The sequence below is a fragment of the Danaus plexippus genome, chromosome Z (genome assembly GCF_018135715.1).
Source record: "Danaus plexippus chromosome Z, MEX_DaPlex, whole genome shotgun sequence".
Classification (NCBI taxonomy): Eukaryota; Metazoa; Arthropoda; class Insecta; order Lepidoptera; family Nymphalidae; genus Danaus; species Danaus plexippus.
The window spans coordinates 15,395,126-15,416,299 of record NC_083559.1 but is presented as its reverse complement, the minus strand read 5'-3'; the positions used below and the strand labels follow the sequence as shown (position 1 = coordinate 15,416,299).

General features: G+C 31.9%; 4 protein-coding genes and 1 non-coding gene across 9 annotated transcripts; 4 read left to right on the top strand and 1 right to left on the bottom strand.

Annotated features, from left to right (window-relative positions):
* Window positions 1–4,714: 4,714 nt before the first annotated feature.
* LOC116777968 (large ribosomal subunit protein P2) lies at window positions 4,715–6,951 on the top strand. 2 transcript variants are annotated; one of them, XM_032671792.2, is made up of 5 exons: window positions 4,715–4,874; window positions 5,342–5,514; window positions 6,221–6,316; window positions 6,510–6,586; window positions 6,859–6,951. In XM_032671792.2, exons 2-4 carry the CDS (start codon window positions 5,343–5,345, stop codon window positions 6,578–6,580), a joined length of 339 nt encoding a protein of 112 aa, XP_032527683.1. In that variant the 5' UTR covers window positions 4,715–4,874; window position 5,342; the 3' UTR covers window positions 6,581–6,586; window positions 6,859–6,951. The 2 variants fall into 2 exon arrangements, with proteins under 2 accessions (XP_032527683.1, XP_061382481.1); XM_061526497.1 differs by having other exon boundaries at window positions 6,840–6,951.
* LOC116778197 (small nucleolar RNA Me28S-Am982) lies at window positions 5,203–5,277 on the top strand. The gene has a single exon (XR_004354112.1). It is a non-coding gene; the product is annotated as a small nucleolar RNA Me28S-Am982 (small nucleolar RNA).
* A 4,197-nt stretch (window positions 6,952–11,148) lies between the features above and the next one.
* LOC116777948 (meso-2,3-butanediol dehydrogenase-like) lies at window positions 11,149–12,369 on the top strand. Its single transcript, XM_032671766.2, has one exon. The coding sequence runs from the start codon at window positions 11,255–11,257 to the stop codon at window positions 12,005–12,007; it is 753 nt and encodes a 250-aa protein (XP_032527657.2). The 5' UTR covers window positions 11,149–11,254; the 3' UTR covers window positions 12,008–12,369.
* A 189-nt stretch (window positions 12,370–12,558) lies between these two features.
* Window positions 12,559–14,200, top strand: LOC116777949 (meso-2,3-butanediol dehydrogenase-like). The gene has a single exon (XM_032671767.2). It carries the CDS (start codon window positions 12,714–12,716, stop codon window positions 13,461–13,463), a length of 750 nt encoding a protein of 249 aa, XP_032527658.2. The 5' UTR covers window positions 12,559–12,713; the 3' UTR covers window positions 13,464–14,200.
* Window positions 14,201–14,569: 369 nt separating this feature from the next.
* LOC116778013 (alpha-tocopherol transfer protein-like) lies at window positions 14,570–20,523 on the bottom strand. 4 transcript variants are annotated; one of them, XM_061526398.1, is made up of 7 exons: window positions 20,501–20,523; window positions 18,149–18,288; window positions 16,583–16,730; window positions 16,093–16,197; window positions 15,637–15,784; window positions 15,328–15,544; window positions 14,570–14,940 (listed from the first exon to the last, which is right to left on the bottom strand). In XM_061526398.1, the coding sequence occupies exons 1-7, from the start codon at window positions 20,515–20,517 to the stop codon at window positions 14,786–14,788; spliced, it is 930 nt and encodes a 309-aa protein (XP_061382382.1). In that variant the 5' UTR covers window positions 20,518–20,523; the 3' UTR covers window positions 14,570–14,785. The 4 variants fall into 4 exon arrangements, with proteins under 4 accessions (XP_061382382.1, XP_032527746.2, XP_032527747.2 ...); XM_032671855.2 differs by lacking the exon at window positions 20,501–20,523 and adding an exon at window positions 20,222–20,349; XM_032671856.2 differs by lacking the exon at window positions 20,501–20,523 and adding an exon at window positions 18,566–18,707.
* Between the last annotated feature and the right edge of the window lie 651 nt (window positions 20,524–21,174).

Genomic DNA, 21,174 nt, shown 5'->3' with positions numbered 1-21,174 from the left:
TATCAAATTTTTATTAACTTTTGATAATTAAAAATCGTTTAAGAAAATTTTAGCAGCACAGTTGGTAAATATAGGGTATAATTACTACATTTCAATTTTCAATAACATTTTTTTTTTTGTTTTTATCTGTCATTCTAAATAGCAAAAGCCAAACTATGACAGAAATAAAAATAAACAATAATTCATAGAATTTTTTCGTTATCTTTTATATTCTTTCAGTTAAAAGAAATTAAAAGTGTTTATATGTTGTAACAATATGGATAAAATCTTCTTGTGTCTTCACATTTTCTCATTGGGCTACAACTTAAACAAAATAAATAATCGTATTTGTGCATACATACAAAAGTTATATCTAGGATATCACTACGATTGACACGTTTGACATTTGGCAGCCTTGAAACATATAATCGGGAATTAACAATACGATAAAATAACGTGTCGCGTTCATTGAATTAAATTCAATAAATGATTAAAACTAAATAATAAAAATTAAAATAAAATTTTAATAGGAGTGAATAAATTTAAATTCCAAGTTTAATTCAAACTAAAGAATTACCTCATGCTTTCAAACATCCAGTGACGTGAACATTTATTATATATTGAACAGAAATTTGGGATCTCAAAAATAAAGCATTTACATTTAAATTAATCTATTTTTTATGTTAAGAAATAAATTCAATAAATAAAAATTCAAATTTAGAATCATTTCCAGTAAAATTAGTTTTTATTAAATATCAATTAATTTTGAAGAAACAACGATTAAGTTCAATGAACTTTATTTTAATTGAGCAATAAGTAATTTTTCTTAAGCTATCTCACCCTCACAACGTAATAAAATTATTTTAATTATAAGAATTTATAGAATCTTGCCAAAGAGTATTTACGGGATTTTAAAAATGTAACCTGCAATATTTTAAGCAATATCATATCCTTATTCGTGTTATATATGGTTTTGTTTATACATTTAATCTTGTCTTCACAAACTAATCAACATTGAAAATATTAATCTAATAGGTATACGATATGTAAAAATCACGAAAATAAGCAACTCACTATTGAATATTCAGCACGAATCTGAAGTTAACGACATATCAAATATATTTAGTAAAATTAACAAGATACGCTGTACGCACACGTTATAACATTTATATCATATAATGTTGGTAAAATTGCCAATGCAATAACAAATGGGGTCTGCTAAATGTTACTGTATAGTTTGGAATTTGAATAATGACAACACAACGTACAATGGATTAATTATAAGACGTGATATTTACCACGCTCGACTTCACTGTGAATAGTGCATTTATATAATTTGATATTAATCATCTACATTTGTATGGTAAATGTTAAAACTAAACCTAAATCTTGAAGTAGCGCAATGAGGACAATTTAAAAACGACTCATTTCGTAATTATCATTCTTACAACAAGAGAAAAACCTATATAGAAAAAAACTATTGAAAAAAATTTTTAGAACATTTTTATGTAATATAAAACCATTCGTGCGTTATATTTTAAAAATTCAAGGTCATCTGCACGAGTAAGAAGACTCCAAAACATTAAAGTTCCGTTATAGGATGAAAACAAAAAGATATTTTTATAACTTTATTTTTTTTAAATATTTTATTTGCAAGTTTTATATTGTGACAAATAATGAAAAAATATATATAATTATACATTTTTACAATTACCGATTTTTCACTTCCAATTTAAGGTTATCAAAAGGAATACCAATATTTGTGGCATTCTGTGAGTGTTTTATATCAACTAATTGTTTTTATTCTATAAAAAATATGAAAAAAATTATCACGAAAAAATGTTTGTGTCAACAAAACAGAATAACAATTTTAACAAAAACCTTAATTTGTACATCAGTAAAAACATATTTCATGTCAATTTGTACGAAAGTGCATTGCAATTATTATTCTGCACAGTATTTAGATTTTGGTTTGAACTATTTATTCACAACAAAGACAACATTTGTACCATCCTTTGCATGTTTGGTTAGTAATAAGGACAAAAGGAAAATGCAATAATCCGCTTGGTTGGAATCTTAAATTTTCTGAGTAGATAGTAGTAGATAAATCAAACTTTTAAGATTTTAAATTCAGAGTTTCAAACGGAATTCCTAAGTTATTTTTCTACAAATTCCTGTTACATTGCATTTTAAAACTTAAATGCCCACAGAGAAATCATTTAAATTATAAGTGAACAAGCTGATAAATTTGATTTGTAGGTCATGAAATTCAATATAAAAAAAAATATGTCTAAATAAATAAATTTTAACCCAAATCTTTAATTTTCTTAAAGAGTTTTTATATATAGGAACATTTAAATTTTTTGTGGCACTATAACAATCAGATTTAATTTATTCGCTTGGATCCGAAATATGAACAGATCTCTATCTTATTGATGAAAATGGCTTAGGTATATTATATCTAAGTTAAAAATGAAATAGTTTATTTTAAGTTCTTTGTTTTAAAATAATTGCTTTTTGTTTGCAATATTCTATTGTGACAAAATTTTATTTCATATAAATGTATTTTTTTTTAACCTAACCTAAAAATAAATTAGTATTTTGTAGAATTCCGTTTCCAAATTGTCTCATTTGATGGGAGACATATATAGCCGTTAATTCCTTTTAAATTCATTTAGAAAATAATTTTGTCGGTATTTACTTTGAGGTTATTAAATATATAAAACTCACTTAATATTTTTTTTTAATTTTGATTAATTATTTATATTCAATTCGGCCTTTCTATTATTTGGCTATAAACTAGATGAAGGAATATAATGTCAAGGAAAGCAAACTGAAGGCTTTCAGATAGTCATCTATTGCCAACTATTTAATAAAACTGAACATATTTGAGGCGTAGAACACAATAATATCAAGCTAATGGAAGCCATGCCCTATTGTTTATTTCAGTTCGTTTAAAATTTAAAGGCATTTGTAAAGTTAAATAAATAGATTTCAACTATGGGTCTTTGTGCATGGGACTAACAAATAGGTTCATTGACTGTGATAATCAACATTAAAAATAGAAATGTGTTGGTATTGAAATTAAGATTACTTTTTTTGGCAGGGACGGCAGCTGGCAGGTATCCAGCACCAATATCAATATCTAAAACCTAAGATTTGTTCCTCTTAAACACTGTATTAAATACTACATTTGCGACTACCCTACAAGATAACATCTCTCGGCACATACATATGAACACTCAATAAAATAAGCATTCTAGGATGTTTTCTGTAAGCTAGAATATACCAATTTATTTAAAAAACTAACAACGCATCTCCCTCTGAATTTCTCATAAACACAAAGTAATCAAATATGGAGCTTGAAATAACGCATTGATATATGTGAATTAAAAACCAAAAATATTCTTGATCTATTGTCCAAGTTCTTCTTAAGAAGATCTCGAATTGCATTGTAAAATTCTTTAACTGTATTATTGCCTTTTTAGTTATCTTATGAGTAATTGCTTTATTAACAATCACTATGAACTTGAAGTTGTAAAATCATTGATGTGCTATATTATAAAGCGAGGTTATAGCTGGGAATGGGTATACAGGTGTCGAGCCTGACAAGAGTTTTAGAGTCTGCGATCCAGAACTACAGGTATCGAAAGTGGAAAGTAGTATAACATTGCATAAAACTTTGAAATAAAATGAAATAGTTTAAGACATGAAGATATTTCCACTCTAAGGCTCATTTCAAACTAGAATTTGTTCTTAAGCTTCTATCTACTGAAAATCATACAACATTGTATCAAGTTTAAGAAGGACTTCACGAATGCAATATGTTTTTTAACACACGAAATCTGTATATAGCGAATTCTAATCAAGCAAATTTGAAAACTCAAGGGTGGGCATCAATTGTAGATTTCAGAAAAGAGAAATGCCGACTTCCAATGGCCTAGCAAGAAACAGTAATTATTGAGTTGTTATATTGAAATGTATTTAATACATTTAACTTTATTTAACTATTCAAATTCTTCTTTTGATCATGTCATTTTGACAATGTCTATGTCACTTAGGACGCAAAAATAAAGATGCTTTTTTGGTGAGATAACATTTTAATTTTTAATATTGTGTAACCGAAAAAAAGTTTTTACATACTTAAATAAAAACAGGTCAAATATTTATATATTATATAAAATTTATAATATTTACTCTTAACGTAATTATTTATGTTAAGTTTATTAAAAGTAACCGCTACGAGCTTTAGAATCACCAGAAGTAATAATAACATACTTTAAATAATATTCAATACAACAAATCTATTTAGATAAATTAATTTAAATAATTGTCATTAACATATAATAGTATTATGCAGAGAATTGTAACCCCTTTAAAGGATATAATTTCAAAATGTTACATATTATTTTCAAACTTATGTATGCCGTTGTTATGCATTTATTAAAAATCCGCAATAATTATTAACTGGTTCATTTTAACAACTGTTTAATTTTTATTTTTCCAGAAATCATACTTGTTTGGGATATAACTCATAAAAATGTAATAATTAAATAAGCCTAAATTTATGGGTAAGATTATAAGTATATGTATAATAAGTACACTTGAAATCATCGAATAAGATTTTCGGAAAAACTTAATAAATCAACTATTGATATTATTCATGTTAAAGTGATATTTATAAAATAATTACTCACTTTCTATGATATTAATAAAGACAATTTTTTACTAGGCTGTATAGTCACATTTTTTGCCTGTCTGTTCGGTACTAAGTTAAGAAAAAAAAAACTGATGTTTGACGGCGGAGCTTCCACATGATTCTTTTACTTTGACACTTCGTTCAAAGTGATCGTCTTATTACGGCATTACACGTTTCGTGTCTTTACGACTTAAAAGTAAGTTTTATTTTATTAAATACTTATTATTAAATATTATTCAGTTAAAATTAAATGTATTCATGGGAGTTTAATATTAATATTCCTTAAATTACATTAGATTCACTTGGATTATTTTCCGCGTGGTAGTGATAAGTTACTTGATGCCGTGGCTTAGCCGCAATACATTAATATTTTTATTACGATATCGATACAATATGTTCTAAATATGTTTCCAAATATAATTTCTGTGTTAAGTGATACTTTTTTAACTTTTCTCGCAACATAACCTAGATTTCAACATCGTGGTTGCTGGGTAATATATTGTGTTAAACGGATAGCTTTGTATGAGAAATGATGATTTCAAATTACACCATCTTTCGACTGAATGTCAGTGATGTTATAATTTTTACTGATATTAAATTCGTCACGTGTTAGTTTCGCTCCACGTGTTTACGCATGGTCAGTGATAAGTGTTGAATTTGCAGAATGCGTTACGTGGCCGCGTATTTGTTAGCTGTGCTCGGTGGAAAGGCTTCCCCAGCAGCCTCAGACCTTGAGAAGATCCTCAGTTCCGTCGGTATCGAAGCTGATTCTGAGAGATTGAAGAAAGTCATCGATGAACTCAGCGGCAAGACCGTCGAGGACCTGATCGCCCAAGGTACAAACATGTTTACGTTTTTGATACAAATACCTCAATGTTTTCTATACGTTTTAACTAATAAACCATAATTACTTAACTTTATACTGCATTTACTAAGACGATTGACACTTAAATACGAAGCTAGTTTTGGCGCCAAAATCAATATACCATAGATTAAATTTGCATGAATAAAATTACATATGGAGTTATAATTTATATATTTATAAGGAATGGTCACATGTTTGTTTATAACCACGTGGTTAATAAAATTAATGTTTAATACATTGAAGCAATAAATAAAAGTTTTCAATAAAACATGCTATAAGTAGTGTAGTAACATTATATGTAAGTGATATATATATACTTTCTGTAATTTTATCATGTGATTATATACACCGAGTCTATCAGCCATTAAAATTTCTTAAAAGTAAATACTCTAGATGTCCAATTGGTAGTGAAGTATTTATTTCAAAATGTCTGTAATAAAAAGTAATTAATTATAAGATATTTTTTTTTATTAATTCTCTAGTAGAAACTGCTATATAGGCTTCTAAGTGTTAAGATAACATGAGTAGAAGTGTTGTTAGTTGAAATAAAATTTTTGTCCTCTTGTTGTCAACTTAATGTTCTTATGTATGTGTATGAAATTGTTTTTTAATAAAAATTAATGCATTTATGTATATGTTTTTCATGAACTTATTTGAGCTTAATGTTTCTTTTGCAGGTCGTGAGAAGCTGTCAGCCATGCCAGCTGGAGGTGCTGCACCAGCTGCTGCTGCTGCCGCTGCACCTGCCGCTGCCGCTGCTGAGGAGAAGAAAGGTCAGCTTTGTACACTATTACCATTGTCTAAGTGTCTAATGTTTTATTTTCCTTAGTCTGTGATGATTATCAATTTACACCATCTTTCGACTGATAGATTATGCTGTTTAATTTTATATCTGATATAATATTTAATACAGTTAATAATATTTGTCCCATTCTTCTTTAACTCAAAACTATACTCTGCTTACAGAAGAGAAGGAGGCCAAGAAAGAAGAATCTGAATCTGAAGATGAAGATATGGGCTTCGGTCTCTTTGACTAAACACAGGTGAGATTTCAAATTAAATATATAAAAAATATTACAAAATAAGTTTATTGCTTAGGAAATAAACGTTACTTGGATTACTGTTCATACAAGACTCGGTTGCATTTGCAACAAGCCTACAACAAGTCCTACAGTAACTATAGTAGTCTGTCTAACTATCGTTACTGTAGTAAATTAATGAATAATGAGGTCATCGCTACAACTCTTGCAGTCAGTTTCCTCACTTGATTCTATGTTTCTTACATCCTGTCAATAGTTTCTCGTTTGTATTACAGATGGCGTATAGCACGCGGTTTTATATTCCAATTTTTGGTTTAAGCGTAATGTGACGGCATGTTTGTTTCTGTGAAATAAACTTTCCAAGTAAACCTTTTTTTTTATTTGAACCTTTATTTCGCCTACGATCCTTCGCGTCTTTTTATAATAGGATACTTCTAATGTACCTGAAGATGTCGACAACTATATGCCAACTATGTAGTTTGTTGTTAATTGCTTGTCTGTTTAGTCACCAATTCATCCAAAACTTATCATTGTCAATTTTAACTCTATTATTTTCAATTATCATACAAGCAGCCTTGCAGTTCCCATGCAATAATCCCGTGCATGTGCTGTACTCTGCTATGCATTCTGCGAAGCCTTTTTTGTTATCTGTCACAATGGAGCGAAGTTTGCTTAAAATTTGTGTATTTCTAAAATTGGATAAATATTACCTTTGTTAAGTTTGTTACTCTAAAAATAGTTCTATATTCATAACATTCTATGGAAATATTAATATCGCAGTGCCATATACATTTGATTATTTTGCTAGTAATTGTATACTGAGCTTCAGAACTGAAAAATATAAAGGAAGCGATAGTGCAAGTATATTTTAAAATTATTTGATGAGCATATTATCATGAATTTGGTCAGATTTGGACAGATTTGGAAAGAGTGTTTGAGTCTTTGAAATATGCCTCTGAACTGTTGTTTTATGGCTTAGCTTCATTACGGACGGAGTGACGGAATTTTTGAGTACTTTTGATAAACGTATTGATTGTTAATTGCAAATAAAAAGCGTTGCGAATAGTCCGTCGATAGAGCAAGCATAGTATTGATTTGCCTCGGCGCCTTGTAAAAATTAAAGAGTAATAGGTAATATCAGTATGTTAATAGACAAAATTCTTGTACATTTGTCATTGTTCAACTGAATGATTAATATATTTGCCATCAAATTAAAAGTTCTTTTTAAAAATGACTAACTGCAGTTGCGAAATTCGGTTTGTAAATAACTATGTGAATTTGGTACAAATGATCCGTGGATATTACTTGCTATACAGTTTGTGTTGCAATAAGCGCGTAAAATTTTTACTTTATTTATAATTATATAATGGTCTTGATAACTTTTTGTCGAAGAATTTCTCAATGTTTTGTTCAGTTGTAATAGTGTGTATTTACATAGATACTAGCGCCACTGGATATTGTGTAATGCATAGGAAACTTAATTTAGACATTTCAGCCCCAGCCTGCAACGAGATGTTGGAGGGAATAGTGGGTAGTGCTAAGTTGAGCTCGGTGCCTTTATCCCAAATTTAGATTGTCTAATTGGCTATTCACCCGATGGTCGAGTATTATTTGGCAGCCTAAGTCTTATAACCGAAGTCTCGAAGATCTCTGTCACGTCATAAGGATTGCCCGTTTCAGAACAGCACAACATGGAGTTGGAGACCACAACGGCATATTAAAATTTGTTCTTTTCTTTTTTTTTAACATTAGCGTATGTTAATTGAAAATATACATTAGTGTCTATTATATTATTTATAATTAGTTTTGTGTATCTGGTGACGAAGGCATCGTTTTATACACAACGCTCCGGAGTCTGTCCTTGGAGGACGACGCCATGCCCCCTCCAAATCCGTGTTCCAAGGACATGTTCCATTCGGGCTCGGAAATCTGATAGATCTAACAGCAAGAATAAAGTTGAACATAAAAAGCAATGCCAGGTGGCATTAAGAATCATTGGATAATTTCTCTTGTAAATACGAAAGTATTGAGTAATGTATACGTTTTATAAATTTCGTACAAATATGCATGCATGAGATGTGGCTTCTTTTCCGATTGGTGGCAGCACTGTGACGGTTCGTAGCGACGTCCTTCCATAGGCTATCGGTTTTGCGAACAAGGCAAAGTTGGTCATAAGATCCGGAGAATACTGTGACTGTGTATGTACGTACAATCGTGTAGAAAAAGTATATGTGACCAGCAATTATAAGTCGACCCACCTCATGCACTAATTATTGGTATCGATCGTATAGCAGGAGCCAATCGATAAAGTTCAGTGTTCAGCAACTTACCTAACGTTGGTTTGGTGATTAAACAAAATATTTTTATTAATTTTGTCAAAGCTCTATGACTGCAGGAGTTGTGGCTTACTCATCCTTCACGTTCTTAATTATTTACATCTTGGTTTTGTGAGAACATTGTGTATAAGTGGTGAACTTTCCTTCGATCCAAGGTCACTTCAATGACATGACACTACCAAAAAATTAGAAATTATAATTGTATTGATATTCTTAGTTATTTTTTAAATTAAAATCTTAGGCAAGCTAAGGCATGGGAATAAAGTACATGTAATAAAATTACCTATAATTTATCAATACATGTTATAAAACAAGGTCTCGTCGTATTTATCTGTCTGTGTGTTCGGGATAAACGGAAAAACTACTGCACCCATTATCAATCAGCTATCAACACTCAATAGCGTGATTCTCGAGGAAGGTTTTAGTATATATTTTTTTAAGGTTTTGTATTTCCTTGTGTGTACAGTAACGATATTTGTTGAAGATGTCGGGAAAACAAGAGCCATCTGAGAGCTTATAACGGAAACGCTGCCTAAAGTCTGAGATACTTATAACAAAGTAATATATGGTTGAATTGTGTACCTTATATAGGTCTACAGAAAAGTCCGCTGTGGCATATGTCTGTAGTTTAAGGATAACATACTACATCCATTTTACAACTTTTAAAAATAGGCATTCCTAAAGCGTTTCTTGAAAAGCTATTTACATAAATACGGTATTAAGTTTTATCAAAATAAATTACTTCGTTTTCAAGCCTACATGAATATCTTTAAATTAATTTTTAAATCATTTAAATCGGGCATACCGTTTGAAAGTTATCATAATATATCTTTAATGATTCTCAAAATTAAATAGGCTATTTTATATTTTTTGTAAAGAGCCCGTGCGAAGACGGGACTGGTACCTAGTTATGAAATAAATGTTAAAATTTAAACCGAAATTTGCGATACCCTTTTTAAACAGACTACATAGCGAGATGACATTGTGGAGTAGAAATGTGTTCTAATTAAAATGTCGATGGCAGCTTATCTAGTTTAGAACCACTGAATATAAAATAGTGGTTTTTGGTAACCCTAGACCTGAGTTAATACCTACATCAAGACTCTCTCATAAATTTTCTATTTAAATAATGCAAGGAGATTTAAATAAATAATTTGCCTTAACGTCACTTAAGGTCGTGTAAGTAAAGTTGTCTTGAAGATGGTTTATGCTCTGACCTCATGATCAACTGTCGCGTATTTCAAGGTTTTCTTTAGTTCGTCTTTACTTCGGCATAGCAATGGAAACCTGATAGCTAACATCGTGAAGTTTTATGGAGGTGACAAGCTTTGTCAAAACGTGGAAGAGAATAAAACTGAACTGTCTGCTATAGTCTCTTATTTTTCTGAATGGGCAACATTGAGTCATTTGTTATAGCTCTTCGACTATAAATAGGACTAACCACTAATATTTAATTTATCAACGGTTCTTCTGGAGTTCGTTATATTTGGGGTGGACATAGACGTCCAACTCTGAGAGCTATTAAAAAAAAATATGGCACGTTCATATAGAAACCAAATTCGAAATATACTTGATGAATTCCTAAATTAATGTCAAAAATTCAGGGACAACGAGTAGATTGTGGCACGTCTACACATCGGGATAGTTGTTAGCTTTCTAAAGCATAAAATCTATCCCACATTAAATATTATTTTTTTTTTCACCCCCAGTTCCGACTTCGCAGTATAAACTTTTAGCAGACTTTACAACATCAGGCATATTCAAATCGAAGATCCTTATAGTTATAGAGTATCCTGAGTTCTTAAACGTCAAAAGACAAAAGGCTACATAAAGTCTATACCATCGTATGTCAAATAGGGCTAATATTGAGGAATGATTCGTCATGGTACCACCATTATGGCTTATCGTCACACATCGCCTCGCCGTGTGTACGGTAATATCTTAATGTATCTGGATTTTGGTGTTGCCCATTTAAATAAAAAAGCTTTTATAAATTAATGATTCATAATTTTTAACAACCGACAAGTTGTTAACGAATATTTGACAGGTAAACTCGATCACCGATCCTTTCAAGTAGACTACGAATGTAATTACTATTGTCAAATTACTGTTATTTTTGACGAAATGTAAAAGATAATTAAATAAAATTGCCTTAAAATATACAACCGTTAGAATTAATTAATTGAAAGGGTTAATAAACTATTATCAAACAATTCTTGGAGGCTGGTTACCCAGCCATTAAGAATCATTAATATTCATGTTTCAAAAGTACTTATAGGTGGGGTGCTTTGAAATAACTTTACTAACAACATCTTCGGTACTGCTGGTAGTGAACATGAGTTTCAACAATAAAGTAGTGTTGGTGACCGGAGCCAGCTCTGGTATCGGAGCTGCTGCGGCGGAGGCGTTCAGTTCAGAGGGAGCTCAGGTTGTGATGGTTGGACGGAACGAGACCAAGCTGTCGGCCGTGGCTGCGAAATGCAACAAACCTTTCGTCATACGAGCTGATGTCGCTGACGATGATGACGCGAGAAGAATTATCGATGAAACTAGTGAACGTTTCGGCCGGATAGACATCTTAATCAATAACGCTGGTGTATCAGGAGTGGCTAAATTGATATCCGGTAAAATTATTGATATCTATGATAAAATTATGCCCATCAACCTTCGCGCAGTTGTGTTATTGACGTCGCTGGCAACACCGCATCTAATAAAGACGAAGGGCAATATAGTTAATATATCCAGCGTAGCAGCGAGACTCATGGATTCAAGGAGCGGTACGGCTATGTACAATGTTTCGAAGGCAGCTTTAAATCACTTCAGTTTATGCGCTGCTGAGGAGCTTTCTCGGTATGGTGTCAGAGTCAACACTATCAGCCCAGGTCCAGTAGTAACCGATATCTTGGTAAACACAAATGCAAAGGCGACGTGGGATGATTTTAAAAAAATCACTTGCCTGGACAGGGTTTCTGATCCCGTGGAAATAGTAGATTTAATCATGTTTGTTGTAAGCGATAAAGCAAAGTCTATAACTGGTTCCAATTATGTCATTGACAATGGTGTTCTTTTAAAATGTACAGCCTATTAAATTCCAAACAAACAATACCCCCATATAGGTTTGCAGTAAAATGTTTGAAATAGGACATTGAATGAGGTTGTATGTAAATGTGAAGATTATATTTTAATAAAATCGTCTACTAAAAAGAATGATTCATATAAAGGCTCATCCACAAAAAAAAATACAGTTCGCTGTAACTAACATACCATCACAGCGCGTTGCTGAAAATGTGTGGATAAACAAATATTTGTAGGTCATTAAAATTCTTATTTTTCTTCGTTTTAAAATCAATTCTCACTGAAGTTATTGACGGCAAATACAGTCACAGTTTTTATTTTAAAGAGCCGACCAGTCGGTCTACTGGAACATTTAAGGTCTTTTTAAATCAACATGACTTTCCAGTATTAAATTATTTCGAATATTGGACAGCGAAAAAAATTTGTGAAGAGAGTTTGACTTTGTTTTTTTCTATGGCAAGCTAGGTGAAAATCTATATGTTTGTAATATTATTTTACGACCTTATCTTCTTATCAAAAAGCAAGTTTAAATGGTATTTACTTCTTAAGTATCGCATAATTTAAATGTCTACCAACGTCCAACTTTGATAAGGATTTCATATATACCCTAATATAAATAGGTATGTATGTGTCATTCACAAACAGTTGGTCTATATAAAGAACAGATAGCGAAAAACATAAATTAGTGTTGGATAAAGCCTTGAGAAAAATATCTTAGCATGAGTTTCAATAATAAAGTAGTGTTGGTGACCGGAGCCAGCTCTGGTATCGGAGCTGCTGCGGCGGAGGCGTTCAGCTCAGAGGGAGCTCAGGTTGTGATGGTTGGACGCAACGAGACCAAGTTGTCGGCCGTGGCTGCGAAATGCAACAAAGCGTTCTTCATACGAGCTGATGTCGCTAACGATGATGACGCGCGATTTATCTTGGATGAGACGATTAATCGTTTTGGGAAATTGGACATTTTAATCAATAACGCCGGAGTTATAATCCCAGAAAGCATTCTTAACGTGAATGTATTAAAATCCTACGATACAACGATGGGAATAAATTTGCGAGCTATCGTACATCTAACGTCTTTGGCTGCGTCACATTTGATTGAAACGAAAGGTAGCATCATAAACATATCCAGTGTTGGCGGGCAGATGGTGCCGCGACCTGGTTCAGGGTTCTCCATGTACTATGTATCGAAAGCCGCTTTGAATCATTTCGGTCTTTGTATAGCAGCTGAATTAGCGCCTTATGGTGTCAGAGTGAACACGATCAGTCCCGGCCCAGTGAGGACCAACATTTTTAACGATCTCAACATCGACGTAGACAACTTCTGTAACAGCACGGCGCTACAAAGAGTGTCCGAACCAAAGGAGGTAGCGGACTTGATTTTATTCCTTTCAAGTGATAAGGCTAAAGCAATAACCGGCTCGAACTACGTCATCGACAACGGTATTTTTATTTGCCGTGCCATGAAGTAAGGCGTGATCTTGAAATCATATTATTTAAATAAATATTTTTTATTATTATTCTTTGAAAATTTCGTTATAAACAACATCAACGAGCGCCATCCAGGTCATATTTGTGTGGATTAAAATTAATGTATCGTTTGTCAGCCAGGTTTAGTCAAAGAACTGGTTTCAGAAATAATCTCCTCAGTACTGTTTTTGTTTGTGTTTAAACTTCGTAAGACACGTTTATCACATGTGACACTTTTTGTGCGGAAAACAAGATACATACATAATTTAATCTATAAATATTTATTTTATTTTTACACACTAAATTTTATCGTCATATCATAGAACGTCGAAAAGAATATTTGCGTCATTCATTTTGGGCTGTCCGCCATTTTGGAGTAAAAATTATATATGTAACAGTCTGTCATGTATTAAAATGTGTCAAAATATAATAGAATCATTCCTTCTGGTTTATAAACGGACCATATAAATTATGATTTTGAGATTTCTGATTTCTGACATGTGAAATCCAAACGAAAATTTTATTTCCCGTATATTTATCAGTCATTAAACTTTCAGCTTTGTTATCAGCGAGTCGTTGTGCCACTTACCAACTCAAATATTAACAGTTACAAACTCATTAACTTTAATCCTTTTATTATACATATGTTTATTTTACGAGAATAATTCCGTATGTTCAGGAAGAATTAATTTTAGCGTATTAAATTACGATTATTTGTCTAATAAAATTTTAAATCTTATGTATCTTTTATTCTGCAATAAAAGTTTAATAAATGTTTAATTAAATGTATATTAAAATATATTAATTACTTGTTGGGAGGTTATAAGATTGGCAACCGGCGTACCACCCGCCACCTATCTAAGAGTTGTTAAGTCAATTTATTCGTCGGATTTCTGGTGTGCTCAGACAAAGGGGAAGGATTTGATGACATGCCCTGTGTGGGTTTCAGCGACGATCCTCAATAAATATTCAATTTGTGATATTAATGTAAAAAATAAACCTAGTTATTTGCGGTAATACCTACAGGTTAATTACGCCTCAGCGTGATAACGGTTGCTGTTTAGTAACACACACGGGAATGATGAAAGGTGGACACTAAAATAGGAAGTGCCGATTATAATCGAATATATTTTTATTTAAATAATATAAAATTTTTTCATCAATAATATTTTTATAAATCTTTACAAGACTTTGTTATCTTAAATACTGTTCCTTCTTTATATCGAAGTGATATTATAAAAGTATTAGAGACAAAATTTTTCGTGTCATTTTATTGAAACATAACAAGTAATTCATTTGATTGTGTTAAAGCGTGCTCTCTCTCTCAATCTATTTCCAGCTTCTTGAAGGAGCCTTCGATTCCTCCGAAGATATCTGTTATCGTTTTAGGTCTTCCAGGTCTCAGAGATTCCGTAACACGTTTGTATTTTTCTTTTTCGAAAAAATCTGCATGTTTTTTCAACTTGGCTATGACGTCATCTGAAAAACGAATGTTACTATTGTAAAATATTGCTTTTATTTCATTTGTTGGCAGATCAATTAAAATAGACGATAATATTTAAAAAAATAAATATCACTGCCTTGTACATACGTATTAATTAGAGTTCTTGTTTTAAACAGGTTGTAGGAAGTGAATAAAGTAATAAGCGAACTGAAGCTACTTTAAAAACACTGAAATTGAAAAGTGTATATCAAGAGGTAAGAAGTATTTTGAATGATTTACACTACCCAGAAATAAACGAGCGGTATCCCGTGTCGACTGAACAGAGATGTGAGCGACAGACGAATTTAAAGTTTTTTTTTTATGAATTGAATTTCTTTAACCTTTTAGTTTTCGTATGTACTGGGTGTATAATGCTTCTTTACCTTTACATCCGTGAATGCTTTTGTACGAGCCGCCAGCTTCTTTTGGCAGGGCTTCTATGTCAATAAAATTTTGTAGTTTGTTAGATCCGGTTGTATGGATGTGTAACATATCCATGAGTTCCTTCTTCAAGAAAGGCCTCATCATCAATAAAAGTTTATCGATGAAGGACGGTGCGTTGATGAAGTGCATGCCCTTTAATTTAACCAGCATAGCCTCCTGTATGAAAAAAATAGCAATTTCTCGTGACAGTGTAATCAGATAAGAATTATTTTTAATTATTTAAGGAGCTGACAATATGTTCATGTTACCTGAAGAAAATATAGTACATGTTGTAAACTTTGCAAGTCTATCTTGCCTAAATGACCTAGGGAGATACCTTCAAAGTCTACAACAAATAGAAATCCAGGCCATGTTCCTTCTTCGTACTGGTAAACATCTATTATCATAAACAACGCCCTGAAAAAAAATATAGCAAATAAATCTTGGTTACATGATAATTGATAAGTAAGTACAAATTTAACAGGGTGTAAGTACTTATTGTCCAAGGAATATTTCTAGGCAATACATTCATGGTACCTAACTAAAAAGTCGATTCTTTAATGATAAGTATGTTATAGGAAAAGATATATTAGATTGTATGCAACATTTATTTAAATACCATGATAATACAAAAATTTGCGTACAAATAAGAATTAAGACCAATTAAATGCAATTAAAGGTAATGCGAGGTTAAATATTATATTATAATAATAAATGTAACTCACTTAACTGTTTCGCTAAAATTGAAAGATTTTGGATCTGTTTTTAGAACGTGACTGTAGTTTATTTTGTAGCCATGCTTTGCTGGCGTCGGCAAAGGTATCAGGAGCCTGTCGAACATCCAAGGCATTAAAACATATATTTTATGTTAAATAAGAATTATATTAGTAACCGTCTCTGAAGCTCGCCAATGACTTCGTGACGCTAGTCAATGGAGGCTATTTCGTGTTCGCGTATTAGAAATTAAGTTTACTCATAAAAGTGGATATGGCAACGAACGAGTAAAGTGATTTGATATCATACAAGGAATTTCTGTACAAATTACAGAGTAAACTTAATGTGATGTATCAGATATATTATTAGCGGGTTTCACTACGATCTTTTCAGTAGATTTTGTTTGAAAGTATAACAGACCAAAGATTGTTGATCATAAGCCATCAGTTTTTGCACAATCGTATTTATGTATAATATTAGTATAAAGTGATTATGACTTACACCGTTTCGGCCGTCTCTATGACTTGATCTACTCTGCGGTCCTTGAAGCAGGGGAACAAAGTCCTCAAAGTGTAATGTGTGTCCAGCACTTGCTTCGTTAGGCCCGAACTACAGTCGCAGGAATGGAACGCCAGGATTAAATCTAAATCTGATTGGGACGTGTCAGTCAGGTAAAGAGGTCGTCTCATAAGGAATCTATGTTTGTTGAGGAAGCAGTACGTTCAACAAAAATGGTACGATGAAAATGAAATACGTGTATTGGTTATTGGAAACAAAATTTTAGATCTTTTTATTAGCCCCATTGTTAATTACGACGAAAAATGAATTTGTCTATATTCTTAATAACGGTTACTAATTTTTTTTACATTGACTGTTATTTGTCTGGTGGAATTATAAGGGTTTAGTATACTGGGTAATCATTCTATATGGCAGAACTATCGATGCTGAAGGCTATAGTGAACAGTGTTTACGACTGTACGAGGTTTTGTTGGAGAAAAATCCAGGTTTAGTGAAAAGAGAATGAGTTACAACAACTGACTACAGCCAGTCAATACTAAACCACATACAGTTAAGAAGAGACATTACTCCATTACTGTTAATTCAGACTAATGGAGAATTTTTCACCCAAAATATTTTATATCGAAAGGTGTTAAAAATGCAGCGTGACATTTTTTTGCATCTAAACATAAAGGACGATTTTACCGTAAAGTCGAAGAGCTCCCTGAACGTCAGTTTAGAAGCAAGGAAACTTCGAATATTAAGGCTTTCTCATTGTGTGCAATAAACAAAGCGGACATTGGATATTGTCGTTATTAAAGTCGTGATATACTTGAACACTGATTTCTATACACGTCACACGTTATTCCATACGTTTAAAGTAGAAAATATTTTTAACAACATATATTTAGTCCTTCGACAGTATATAAGGAGATCTCGATGTAATTTTGTTCATAAAATAATCACATTTTACTATTCTCTCTGCATCATCGCATGTCACTAATGAGAATCATCGGCGCGAAGCCTGCGTCAGTATTCACGTGAGTCACTGAATCGTAGTACATTTTCCGCATTATGTGCTACAATTATTGTGACCTTGGGGCGGCTTTTTGAATATAAGAGTTATAGGATAGTTTAAATTCTGCTCGGATACAACAAAAATGTTTCGCTTTATATAGTTTCAAAGGCATATTATAGTATTAATGCCATTTTATTTTAATTCTAGCATGTTTTATCTCATACTGTAAAAAGTTAAATTTATTTATTTTATTTCGTTATTATATTTTAAAATCATGTCATGTGATGTAAGTCAGAGAGTGATGTGTAATAATTGTGATTTTAAATAAAAAAATCAGACATCCGAGATGTTTGTAGGTATCTTTTATTTTATTTTTTTCTATAAATCTATTTCCGTATCGTCTTTATGGGTGGTAACGATTCGAGCGTGTTTATTGTTGTATTAAAAGCTATTATGGCTGATATCTCAACGAATGGAAAAAATCAATACGTAATTTCATTGTTACAGTGTAATGTATAGGAAAAACATGTAAAAAAACATACTCTAGGTACCTGTAATATATTTCTCTGGCAGATGCGGCTGTGTCTGCATCCAACTACGTAACTTCTGTATATCTTCTGGACTGATCCCTGTCTTCTTTCTGTACTCTTCCTCCAAAGATATCGGTTGAACGTCTTGTGACGTCATTTGTCTGTAATGGCATACAATATATTTTCAGTTCACTCATATATCAATTAATTCTGTTATCCGAATGATACTTCACAGTAATATTATCGGAGAGCATAAGGTCGTAAGAAAGTATAAGAAACTCTCTTATGAAATATGTTCCATATATTTTATAAAACCAGTTTATAAGACCAGTCCGTTTAATAGTCTTGAAGGCCTTTGAAACAGCGTACGCTTGAACAATACGCACGAGGCCCATAACCGAGGACGTTGAACATTATGGTTATTCATTTATGCTTTACCTAGTTCTAGTTTGGTTGGTTTATTCGTAAAACCGGTTTCATCATTTCCGCCTATAAACCGTTTGTGTTGTTCACGTTATGTATCAGCCTTTTCTCACGACGGCGAATCAATAAAATTAGCGTCAAGCGCTGGAACGTCGTCGCTTTATGCTAGTTTTATTTTCTATGAGTTCTACTTTTTTATTTTATTGACAAACAAGTGAATTACGTTAATGCTACTGAAGCCACACTTAAGCTGTTAAAAAGATATTCGTGTAATATTAAAGATATTTCCAATATGAATATTAAATATTTTGAGTATAAAGCACAGTATCCCGTAGTCTCCTCTAAACATGGACCAATGAAAGTCCGAGTAATATAATTTCTGTGGTCCGAATAATTCTCAGACATTATACAAATTATAAGTTATTAATACGAATGAGGTTTTATTTTATTAAAACTTCAAGTCATGCTAAACATAGGCAGAGTAAATTATTCCTTCGCCACTATTATTTGTTTTTTCCGGTTTGTCATTGTCATGGTGGTCAGTAATACTGCAGGATCTATATAATTTATAATCTGTATAACTAATTAAATACAATACTTGACGTCCGCATAATAAAGTTCTATTTTTTTTGTTGTCACACAATCATGATGCTATGAACAGTATTTTATGAAATTAAAAACATGGCAACGTAACGTAATCCAGATATCAATGAATTCTATGATAATGTTTGTTTCTAGTATAAACAATTTCACTATTGACCGCTGCATCCACACATTATTATTTTAATTAATTATTTACAATAAGAGACGAAACTTCTCAGCACTCCATGGATTCACCTTGCGGGTGCCGGTCCATCGCATTGCAGGGAGCGGAATTAAAATTATAAATAAAAATAAGTGCTTTAGTAGGTTGCAGAGGGATTTAGCCGTTATACCTCTCGTTCCCACTTTTACCGCGTACAAATTTAGGACCAGTCTATTCTTAGGGAGTTCGTTAGTGAGCTCGTAATGCTTGTAATACTTCATGGCATGGTGTTTGGGGATGTTGATATTCTAAGGAGGCTCTATTTATATGTATCTGGATTGGACGCCGACGCACTAATATCTTATACGGAGCCGCTCTTAGCATAAAGTAAGGCTTGACGACTGATTTTATAGCCGTAGTGGCTTTTCTCACAAAACCTATGGATTGCTCGTTTGTGGTTATTTCGTTTTGCGCTCCGACCACCGAAAGATTAATTTTTCACGTATGATTTCCAGAAACCTATCGTAATATTATTGGTAACATGAAATAGGTTCTTAGGATTATCGTACTGTAATATACATACATACCCAATTAAACTTTAAAACGTGTATTTTTTTTATATGAAAACAGATCAAATATTTGCCCATGAGTACTTTAAAAAAATATTTAAAATACTTTAATTTTTCTTATCTAGGACCTCATTAAATATATCGAAAATTATAGGAACATCACTATATATATGTCAATGTGAACTCATTTTCCCATAGTCTTCCAAATAAGTTCAAATGTATAGATAAATTTTACACGGTAAGAATATTTATACGCACGCTAATCATAAAATTATTGTAAAAAAAAATTATATATATATAATATTATTGGCCATGACAAGTATTTTATTTTATTGAATATTTTGTAAGAATACTCACAGTGAAGTGGTTACACAAAAAACCGCTTAAAAAATAAAAAAAAAAAAGCGACAACCTCCGAGAGGCGCTGGCGGACAAATGTAGAACACGTATTATGCCCACATGTTTATAATATAAATACTTCCTTTCTCACTTTTAATAATTATAAAAATACATTATAATTGTAGCGTTATTAAAATTATATTCTCTAGGTGAATATTAACATATTTATTTCTTAATGTCAGATAAAACTAAGTATGTTTCTTGATGACTACGCCATTTTTTTTTAGATATACTCACGATTCCACGACAGGCATGTCGTTGTTGTGGCTGAATGGATAAAGTTCTTATATATATATATATTTGAATGTTGCCAACCAGTAGGTAAATTTTATGTTAAGATATACAAAGTTCTTGAAAATTAAATTAGTGTTAAAAAAATAACAAAACTTGTTTCTCACATTTCGTATGTTAAAAATCCTTTGATATTTTTTATGTGGGCTGACTGACTGATCTCACTTAAGCCAAAAACTCGTTGGATAACCACTAAGGTAACATTTTTCATCACATGCTACTTACTATCAGTGTAATTTCTAAACAGAAAAAGCCAGGTTTAAAGTTGCACAACACTTCGTTAGGCCTGTATTGTCCAAAGGTTGACAATTTAATCTTATATACGATCTGATCTTAAACGACGTTATACACCCAACATTTGACTTATAGTTCCGAGTGTAATTTTTTTTACATAAATCTTAATAACTTAGTAGCAGTTATTTTTCTTAGTCCCCTAAAATGAGGACGATACGGTGGACATACAAACTGCTCGTATGAGCATCTTTAACTGAAGGCATAATTATGAAATTTTTAGTTTATAAAACAAAACAAACATTTATGTTACGTAAGCGAATTAGCTGCGCAACTCGGAAGATTTGCTAATATGACATGTAATGTATAAAGTTCAAAATCGCTTGAAC